Below are 11,289 nucleotides of genomic sequence, written 5' to 3' on the forward strand. Positions count from 1 at the left end.
ATGATTCAAATCCACCTTGAATATTGCTCACAAATGCTAATAAAATAGCAAAGTGCATGCATGAATCATACAAAACAGGTTCTTGCACTAACAGTCATGCTTATGTCAACAATTAGTTTGGCCTTAGAAGCAGCAATGAGTCCCTAAACCTAGAACAGATCTATACAGGGTAATCAGAAAACAAGAGAAGAAAAGGCAAGTTTCTTACAACTTAAATAAACATTTAGAACTTCCATTCTGATAACAAACATCTTCGTGGTGGAACTACATAGAGGGTTTGGCTGGAAATTTCTTTGACAAAACAGAGGCCATGCTGAGCAGGCCAGGAGGTGGAGCAATCCTCTACTTGGCTCCAGACAGACAAAACGTGGCCAAATCATCCACCGGGTTCCCCACCCAGCCCTGCTGGTGGGCTCTGCCTTCCTGGCCTCTGAGTCAGTTTTTCCTATTGCTAGCCCCGCTTCCTCGGCTGTAAGACTCAGGCCGTTCAGAGACTTTGTGATGGGGCACCACCTGTGGTATCTTCTTTCTTTCCAGGGTTTCTACATTTTGAACAACGTGAATATGACTTAGGTCACAGACAAAAAATGCTAGATTGCATGCACAGTATGATTACAATTTCTGCCACTTGTAGAAACTGCACAGAGATGCACACATAGAACGGCGTGTGACAGAATGCACTCAGTTTTGACAGGACAGTAGGGTAGTCGTGGGGTTTTTGCTTGTTTGTTTTACCTTCACAATTTCCTTTAATGATGTAACATTGCTGCTATGCTCTTTTACTGTCTGGTTTTAAAGATAAACAAAAACAAAACATAATTTGTGAAAACATCAAGATGTCTGGGGGATTAAACAAGGAGCTGGGCGACCCTCACGTTGACAAATAGCTACATAAAATAATCTGCTTCTCAACAGTAAACTGACCGAACCAGTAACTGAGTGTCTAAGCAGAATGAAAGAAGTCCATTTAAAGCACTGAGATACACTGTCAACTTTTCACAAGAAACATGGAGCCCTACATGCATGGCTGAGATTTTTCAGGTTGTTTGAAGGGAAGAAAGGCCAAGTACACTAAACTAAACCACGGAAAAGCTAACTGCTGTTTACCAAGGAAAAATATGGAAGCTAACCGAAAATACCCGATGTCTTACTGGTATCTAGGGTCTATGAATATTCCAGGGAAACCAAATCTAAAGTTAAGTGGGTCCAACCCAACCTCCTGCCCATAATTAAGTGGAAGAGGTTGAGGAAGTGCCAAAGAGAAGAGAAATCACAAATAAGAAGAGGTCTGACCTAAGCACAGACTCAGGTAGTAAGATGCCAGGCTGAACTGCCAAGGCCAAGTAGAAAAGACTGAACTGCCTGGGGCTGAGAAAACTGGTCTAAAGCACTGTAGACTGAGCTTTGCAGTAGCCTTCCAAATAGCAGCAAAGGGAGGGCTCACCAACTCCCACCAGGCACCCAGGCACAGTCACAAAGAAAGCAGTGTTCCTACCTCCCACTAGTCCCTAAGTTCCTAGTCCTTCAGGCAACTCTTCTACTACCCTTTTGTAATTATGCTTCCCTCTAGAGCCAAATTTATGACCATCACCACCAATCCCAACCCTCAATAAAAATTAAAAATCTCTACAGCCGTCTCAGATAGATATTGACCCCAAAGAAGCAAATGGCATGAAGGTACAAAGCACTGACTAGAATAATACTTGGGTACTAGAGTGGCTCTGCTCTATTTTTCATCTGGGAGTCTTCTGGCGTCACCTGTCAACTCCATGTGACAGACCCACTCCCAGCTTGAGGCTAGGGAACCACAAAGAAACACGCACGGAACTGGCCTCGATCCCTGTGCCCCCTTTTCCGTGGGTTCTCTGGCTCTGCACCTCTCACCTCTCAGGAAGGAGCCTCATGCCCGCCGTGCACAGTATGTAAAGAGGGGTCTCCTTGTGCTTCTTCACAGGCACGTGAGCAGCGGCAAAGCTCAGCAGCGGACGGAGGTAATCGCTGGCATGTTCTGGAGTGTCTGCCATTGCAGAGATTCCTTGAGTAAAATAGAATACTTTATTTAAAAAGCAGATCACATAGGGCTTGGAACCACAGTCGCAGGGGACATCAAGCTCAATTGCCATAACATACTACACAAAACACTGTTCTACCTCCTACTTTGGTGAATAGCGACTGGGATCTTGAAAGCTTGCAAGCAGCCATCTAGATGCAACAATGGGTCTCTCCTCGTCCAGAGCAAAGAAGAATGAAGAAAACCAAAGATTCATGGAAACAATTGGTCCTAGCGACTGGTACACCATGCGATCCACAGCCTATACCACTATGAGACCAGAAGAACTAGATGGTGCCCAGCTACCACTGTCAACCACTCAGAGGGGTATCTATGTGGGAGATCCTGGATAGAGAGGGAGAACAATGGGAAACAAAACTCAAAATCATTTGGGAGAAAAAAAAAAAGGGACCAGGTTTGCTGGTCTGATAGAGCCTGGTGGAATCACTGAGACTATGGCCCCCAGCTGCCTTTCAGGTCTGGAACTGAACCCATATCTGTGGCTTCCAGCCAAACAAAAGACAGGCATATGAGTTGAACATGTACCTGAGGTAGATACACTCCTTGGAGAGATCAATCATGGGAGAAAGAAGGGCTGTTTATGCACAGGAGACAGCTTAGTGGGCACGAGTGCATGGAGGGATGGACATAGGAAAGAGGTAACTATCGGGAGGATGTGGGAAGGGAGCTGTTGCATTGGGGTAAATTGTAGTCAATGTCATGAGACAAAGTGTATGTGAACTGCCACATGCCCGAGGAGCAGAGGGTAGATTTCTTTCCCCTTCTTCTCATTTCACCTCTGTCATGTCTGTAGCAGATAAGAGAGATTAACAAGGATCTGAGTAGTACCTGGCTTAATTTTTTTAACCACTGGTTGGCTGTTGCGGTCTCTCATCTGTTTGATGTCCAGCAAGTCATGAGGGTTTCCATTATGTCTTGGCCAGAAATAAACAAAAATCCGGGAGCCACTGCTGCCACAGTCCACAACAAGTCCGTAATTCAGATTTGGATCTTCAGTATCAGTAGCTTCCAGATCCCCAACCCGAGCCAAATACCTAAGCCAGGCAAATAGAAACCCACGTTATGCAGCTGGGCCCATGAAAAGCACCATCACTTCATCCGTTTGTTCTCAAGTCTTTATCAAGTGACAACATTGGCCAGGCACATGGGACCTCATGTCCCAAAGCAGGAATGAAACCACACTGACCACATTTACTGATGTACAGGAGACAACAGCTGGTTTGCTTACCTGAAGGCCACTGAAATTAGGTATCTAAAAGAATCCCCAATGTTTGTGGGAAGTTCTAAACATGGCTGGCTTAGCAAATCTTTTACCAAGCACTAAAGAGCTGCTAGGGCCCTAGACATGAGTATTTTGTTTGGGGACTTCCTCAGATTTTCATTCCAAGATACCTGGCTGACAACAGGAAAATGCAATAAGTATAGGTGTTAATCAAACACACCAAAGTTGGAGACCCAGCCCCACCACTTTCTATGGTGTGTAACCTTCAGCAAGTTACTTAACTCCTCTCAGCCTGTGTTTCCTCGCCTGTAAAATAAGGACAGTAACCCTGTCTACCCTCACAGAGCTAACCTGTGTAGAGCAGTCAGCACAGAGCTCTATGCTGCTGTGGCCACTGATGCTGTCAGTGGCACTACACCGAAATTACTGAGACAGAAAACAGCAGGAAGAAGTCTCTCAGGAGAAAAGGATTGAAAAGTCCAGAAGGAAAGAGACCTGAAGTTGGTAAACTGCCTCTGTGCTGAGGCTTTAATTAATATGAAAGTTCCCTCAGAAACTGAGGGTCTGAGGAGTACAAATATCACTGACTCTGCTTCAAATGCTTCAGTGATAAATTAAACCAAAAAAGACGCCATGACTCAATGAGAAGGACTTTTCATGTTATTATACAAAAACAGGAAAGCTCTTGATTAGTCCTAGGAGTACATGCTGCATGGTAAACAGAATAAAATTTTCTAAACTATTTTAAATTCGAGTAAGTGCTATTATATATTGACCTAATAATTGTCTGAATAAATCCCCTGAAAGCAATGCTGCCAACTTTTTCAAATACCATGGCTACATTCCCTTCCTCATATCTGCCCTACTCATTCAGAAATGTCTTTTAGAACACAACTAGGTCCCCAAGAGCCTTACACAGCATCCCTCAAAACCAGGTTTCTTGAAGCCTAAGGCTTATACAATTTGGGGGACCTTGTTTAAAATGGAAAAGAATTCAAAATTACAAATACAGCAAGGACCCATGCAGATGAGGGGCCTTGAAGTGTAGGTATGATTAGCTTTATGGCAAAACTATCTCTCATCAGAACAAGAAGCAATGTGCCTGCCAGCCCCCAAGAATAATCTAGCCTGTGATTATTGGTGGTTCCAAATCACTATACAGATCACAAAGCTCCTTGTGGACAGAGCAAACTTGATAACTAGGTATTGAAAAGAAGATGTAGAAATAGTTTTGAAATTTTAAAAAGTAGAAGTGAGTAAATGGACTTTTCCTATTCTACAACACAAAATGCATTTTTTAAAGAGAGATAAACATACATTTGAACTTCAATACGATGCTGTACACTGTTGCATACGGTAGAATCAGGTAGCATTTTTTTCTGGCTCTGAAATGGAAGTGCGTTGTGGGAAATGAAGCAGGTGGTAAAAATCTGTACACACTAGAAAGTTGACAGTTCCAAAGACTCTGCTTTAACACATACTGTCCCATTCTAATCATATCACTGGGCTCACCATTCACCGATCAATGCCGAGCAGCTCTCTGCTGTCTCACGGAAGCTGGGCAGAAGCCTGGGTCTAAGTTACAGAATTCTTGCAAATGCTGACCTGGCAAGAGGCCACAGATAACAAAGAACTAGGCAAGCTAATCTATCCAGCCCACTGTGACTTTTCATTACCTATCACAGCAATCTGTCTACTTCATGGATTTTTTTTTTTTTTTTCTTTGCTTCCCTTTTCTGAAAACCACCCTGTCTGACAAGATTCTGGATCCCATTTTCTCCTGCTCAATGTATAACATTAGTGTGCTGGCTCTCAACCTTGGAGCCTCAGGCAACTTTTACAGTCTTAAAAATTATTGCACCCCAAGAGTTTTACATGGGTTACATCTACCTATATTTACCATACTACAAAATGAAACCTACCTTTTAAGAAATACTTACTAATTCATTTAGATATCACAATAAATTCACTGCATGTTAACATACATGATATATTTTTATGAAAAATCACTACATTTTTTGAAGGAAAAAGAATTAGTGAGAAGAGTGGCATTGTTTTACAATTTCTTGCAAATCTCTTTAACGTCTGGAATAACAGGAGACAGCTGGATTCTAATATCTGTTACTGCATGCAATCTATTAAGATATATTGTTTTGGTTTAAATGTATAAGGAAAATCCAGTCTCACACAGATAACGTAGTTGGGAAAAGGAGGAGTATTTTAATAACCTTTTCAGATCATTGTGGATACTCTTCTTAGATACTACACTAAATCCTCACAAGTGGAGTTTCTCTAAGGTTAGTCGGAATGTGGAATCTAAAACCCTATCTACATATTTTTATAGAATCCATTTTCATTAGAATCCATTGATCTACCTTCCACTTTGAATGGCTTTTACCCATGAAAGATTTGGTGACATCATATATTAGAAAAGATTAGCTCACTGAGCTATACAAATCTTCCTAACATTGATGTATTTCATCCTACAGTTTAAAAAAAACAAACACACATTCACTAATATCACCACCGATCTCATCAAAACTGTTTTAAATATTGGGAAGCCATCAAACTTCCAGAAGAACTAACAAATCTGTTTTGGGAGAAGTACAGCCAGAATGCCCCTTAGCAGGGAGGATGGTAAGACTTCATCTCGTGTACTTTGGACATGTTATCGGGCGGGACCAGTATTATGCTTGTTAGAGAGAGGGTCAGAGAGAAAGAGGAAGACCTTCAACAGGCGAATTGACACAACGGTTGCAACTATAGGCTCAAAACAGCAATGAGTGTGAGGACAGCTGAAGACTGGGGAGTGTTTTGTACTGTTGTATGTAGGGTCACCATGAGTTGGAACCAACTCGACAGCACCTAACAATATCAACATCAAACCCACAGTAGCAGATACAAGTTTTCCAAATGTCTAATTTTTGCTTGAAAGTTCAAATATTATCATTGGCAATAGATACTGACAGTTGTTTTCCTTGAAATGAAAGGGTTACTTCATTCCATTTCCCCCAAAATCTGCAAGTCCGAAAACCAGAGTTTGTCTGGCAGCCATTCTTTCAAGTAAACTTGGTGTTCTGTCACAAAAGCAGCTAAGTTTAGTTCATAACTTAACTGCCAAGTACTTTTTGAGACAACCATTATACTTCAGTATCCAGCACAAGTGCTTAATGCATATTCTCATTTGTCACACAGACTATTACAAATGATACACTCTTTAGTGGAATTAGACTTCTTTTTTTTTCCCCATCGCAATTGTGTGGCAATGAAAACTACAAATACTAGTACAGTTCAGCACTCTATCTTGATTCATGCTAAGACACTAGCATTTTTACCCACCATTTGCTTTTGCACCATCAGAGCAGATGTGTGCACGGTAAAAAGGCAAATAATATTTTAGTGTTATTAAGAAAATCATTTTGGCCTCATAGTCCCCCAAAAAAAGAGTCTCAGGGACCCCCAAGGGTCAGCAGACACTTGTGGGCGCCACGGCTGTAATGCAAACTTCTTTGTCTCTGTAACATTGACCTGCTTCCCCACCCATCCCTTCCCCTTTGACACAGCTTCCCAGTTCTTAGGAGGCCTCTACTCAACAATGCAGACCCTTGCAGTGACACCCATCTCTTTCTTCTGATCTAAGATGTAGAGTGTCACCATCTTTAAGCAGTTTGCTTATGTTTCAGTATGACCTCCTAAGACTTCTTTCATACTTGTTTGCTCCACTTCTCCATTTAGACCGTAAGTTTTTCAAGAGCAAGAACTTATCTGCAGTGCCTTGATACTATTACAGGGTTCTTTACCTCTTTTCTGTCCATGTATCGATCAGTACCGATTGGTTTGGTCCTAGAGATCACAATGTGGTTTAGTTATAATTCCTCCAGGTCTTTGCATAAAAAAATCAGTGGGGTTTTTTTGTTTGCCATCTAGTCAATCCTGACTTATAGTGACTCCATGTGTTTCAGAATAGAACTGCCCGCCGTAAGGTTTCCATGGCCATGAATTTTCAGAAGTCCATTGCCAGACCCTTCTTCCAAGCCACCTCTGGGTCTGACCTGCCAACCTTTTGTTTAGTAGTCCAAAACTAAACCCTGTGCACCACTGAGGAACACGTCTCTATACAGCTATATTCAAAACCAACAGGTCTCCTTAGAACCTTCAAGGGCTTTCCAAAGTATCCTGTTACTCTCTCTGGTTCCTGCCAAGATAAACAACTTGACAGCTCTCATTTGGATACAACTCAACTTCGCTTTCTCTTCTTTTAGAAGCCTGCACTTGTACATTGGCAGAAAAATGCCAAGTGACATTAGAACACAGAAAGGAAGACAGGACCAGCAGGCATTTAGGTTACACTTCCTAGATGAGCCTTTGATCAACTGCTGCAGGCAGCAGACAGTCTCAATCTTTCTCATCTTGAATATAAATGAGTAATTGAGGAATAGTTTTCCTCTCTGGAAAATAATAGTCTCACTTCTTTGTAGAACTCTGACCTCTTATTATCTAACAGGTTAACAGGTTTTTTCCCTTTTCAATTGCCTGAGGGTCCTACTCTGTCCAGGCTTCTGAGATGGGTGGATTTCTTCTCCAGATGCAGCCCAGCCTGAGTTATGGTGGTCAATGATTCACAGTTGGACTCTCCTACTTTGCCGATAGTGCACTTAGCCAACCCCTAAAAAGGACCTAACACCCAAGAGAAAAGGTCCAAAAGCTATTCCTTACACTGCCTTCCCAGGAGAGGTCAGACTTTCTATCACACACATATACACACAGCCCTACACCCTCTCTCTCTATTGGAGAAACATGATTTTCCTGTAGTCACTGCTGTGTCAATGAAAATAAAGTTACCCACATATTCATTACCCAAGACAGAATTAGAAGACAGTGGCTTTTTGCTGCCATTATCCTGAAACCATTAACAGTATTAGAGTTATAACTGACCAAACCATTAGCTAGCTTGCAAAATCAACACTAATTATACCACTTCTAGAGTTCAAACAGAACTCAGCTGATGGGCCAAAACTCAATTAGAGTGGCTCCCAACAGCATGCGGCTCCCAGCTCTTTGCCGAGTGTCCTCCTCATAGTCAACTCTGTTGAGTGCTCAGAACCCAGTATAATAACATTATAGCCAAATTAGCTGCACATGCCTCATAGCAATATATGCCCAGAAAAGTATCCTGTAAGGTTATTGCTTACCTCCAACAAGATTAATCAGAGCAGTCAGGAACATTTATAATTTACAGTCGTACTTTTAAAACTGTAAACACAATTAAGGTCAAGTAGGTAAAAAGGAGACCTGGTGTCACAATGGTTAAGCACACAGCCACTAACTGAAAGGTCTGTGGTTCAAACCCACCCAGCAGCTCAGAGGGAGAAAGAACCATCTACTTCCATAAAGACGCAGTCAAAAACACCCCATGAGGCAGCTCCACTGTCAACGGGTTACTATGAGTCCGAATCAACTCAACAGCACCCAATGACAAGTGAATAAATGAATGTGAATAAATGCCTTCAATTTTACAAGAAAAATCTCTGAATCACAAGGATTTAATCTTACCTTCTTACCCCAAAGTTCGTAATTTTATTCTCACCAAAAGGAATCTCTTTTTGACTTGCCTTAAACGGAACTGAAACTCAGCTGATCACCGACATAGAATCTCTCAACCACAGCAATTCCCAGCTGGCAAAGAAACACGTGGGCACCGTTGTTTCAACAGCGATAAAAGATATTCTGCAGAATAATTCATTCCGACAAAACTGTCTCCTCTAATGAAGACAGTATGGGTCACCGGAAAGCAAGTAATATTAAATGTTAAGATTAAAAAGGTAAAGTGGAGGGTCAGGAGAAGAGGGACAACGAGAGGGACTGACACAGTGGCTACAACAATGGGCTCAAACACAGCAAGGACTGTGAGGACGGCGAGGACCAGGCCGTATTTCGTTCTGTTGTGCACAGGGTCACTATGAGTTGGAATTGACGAGATTAAAAAGGAAACGTCCTGAGTGTGCAGAACATTTAAGCAAGAACAGTTTGTGAATGCTTGTCTTGTACAACATATACATATAGACGCCAAAAGTTAATACTAAACCTTAACAATTTACTCAGCATCCAGGACAGTGCCTGGAACACGGTAGATTAGCGCTGTCCAATAAATGTTCTGATATTATGGAAATATTTTATATCTGTACTGTCCATTAAGATAACCACTACCCACATGTGGCCAATGAGCACTTGAAATGTGACTAGTGCAACAGAGGAACTAAATTGTAAATTTTATTCAATTAATTTAAACTTAGGGAGAGCAGCATAGATAGCCAACAAATATTTATGTGTATTTAATTCATCTAAACAGATAAGTGAATGCAAAAGATTTATTAAGCCTGAAGAAGTCAGAGCAGCATGTTAGAGCACAAGTCAAATAATGAGTTAGGATATCTAACCCCAAAATTCTTACAACTCAGATTCTATCTTTACGATACCCCATAACTAACTCTAAATTTATCTTTTCCTAAATTCTAGTTCTGATGTAAATCTTTTTTTCTCCCTCCGGAAGCAACATGGGTGCGTATTCACAATAAAGAAGAAAAGAAAGAAAAAAACAAACAATGATACAACTCTTAATGTTCTGAAACTACTGAGGAACACCCCACACAGGCTTCTAAAGTCCTGGACCAGGTTTCATATCAGAAACAATATGCTAATTTTCAGTAATGGCTGCAAAAACTTCAAATTAAAAACTTCAAATTTTTCCAATGAAGAAATAATTAAATATAAATGTTTTTTAAACAATAACTATCTTCATATGTATTAAAACATGAAGATGAAAAGAAAGTACAAGACAGATTATCATTTCTAATTAAAATAATGTCCCATTTATCAAAACCACTAAAGAATGAATGCTGTGTTCCTCTGGGCACATCCTCCTGATCAAAGGTTTGCAGACTTGCTCAGATGAAGATGTTCATCAGTCAGTGTGTCCGGCAGCACAATACTTTGAGCAACGCCACAAAAGACTGATATAATTTCACAAAGTGAATTAGGAACAACGGAAGCAGAAAAAAATGCTTATGTCTATAAAACATAAAAATCACAATCACAAGCACTTGTCTTATTAAAAAAACAAAAAGGAAAGAAAAAAAACTGTTGAACTAAAGTGATAGTGTCGCCATTAATTCCATTAATTCTCAATTATTTTTTGATCATTTTATCACTATCCAGTGCTCACTGGTACCTAAGTAGTAGCACCTGCACCACAGACACAAAATTTCTTGTTGTTGTTGTTGTTATGTGCCGTGGAGTCGGACCCAACTCATAGTGACCCCTCCTTGGGTCTCCAAGGCAGTATCACTACAGAAGTAGATTGCCCAACCTTCCTTCCCAGGAGTGGCTGGTGGGTTTGAACCGCCAGCCTTCTGGTTAGCATTTAAAGGATAGGAAAGAAAAAAAAGGCCAAAGATAGAAAAAGCCTAATCATTTTATTCTCAGGACAAAACACCTGAGTCTGAAATTTATATATTAAATTTCATAGGGTTGCAGGTTGAGAAGCACTCTTCTAATAAAATCAAAGTGACAACTCCTTATGGTATGAGAATATTTTATATTTTTAACAATTCTTTGATATTTTCTTTCTCCCTTTATATATTTATTTACTTTTTGCTTTCTTATGGAAATCTTTCTTCAAAGTCTTCCATATTAGGAAGTGGGAGGAGAGCTGTTACACTGTGGGGATTGGCCACGAAACAAAATGTGTATGAACTGTTGAATGTCAAATGAATCTGCTCTGTAAAATTTCACCCAAAACACACACACAAAATTTAAAAGAAAAAAAAAGTCTTTCCCCAGGTGTACAGTAGAGCTGACAAGGGGCAAGGCTGTGGTCACTGCTTGGTCACAGCCAGCTACCCACAGGGACTGAGTAGTTGAACCTGCGGGCTTGGGACCACAGTCACAGGGGACATCAAGCTCAATTGGCATAACATACTATACAAAACATTGTTCC

At 40.9% G+C, this 11,289-nt stretch overlaps 1 protein-coding gene across 1 annotated transcript in view; it reads right to left on the bottom strand.

Annotated features, from left to right (window-relative positions):
- ENTPD7 (ectonucleoside triphosphate diphosphohydrolase 7) overlaps positions 1-11,289 on the bottom strand; it is a 66,632-nt gene that overhangs the window by 22,921 nt on the left and 32,422 nt on the right. The window contains exons 2-6 of the mRNA XM_042780818.1: positions 10,283-10,438; positions 8,136-8,193; positions 7,094-7,136; positions 2,900-3,105; positions 1,885-2,035 (exon numbers count right to left, since the gene is read on the bottom strand). Coding sequence (XP_042636752.1) covers positions 1,885-2,035; positions 2,900-3,105; positions 7,094-7,136; positions 8,136-8,193; positions 10,283-10,438 — 614 coding nt within the window. The remainder of the gene's footprint in view (positions 1-1,884; positions 2,036-2,899; positions 3,106-7,093; positions 7,137-8,135; positions 8,194-10,282; positions 10,439-11,289) is intronic.

The sequence above is a fragment of the Orycteropus afer genome, unplaced genomic scaffold (assembly GCF_000298275.1).
Source record: "Orycteropus afer afer isolate SDZICR_OR568_19922 unplaced genomic scaffold, OryAfe1.0 scaffold00064, whole genome shotgun sequence".
In the NCBI taxonomy this organism is placed as follows: Eukaryota; Metazoa; Chordata; class Mammalia; order Tubulidentata; family Orycteropodidae; genus Orycteropus; species Orycteropus afer.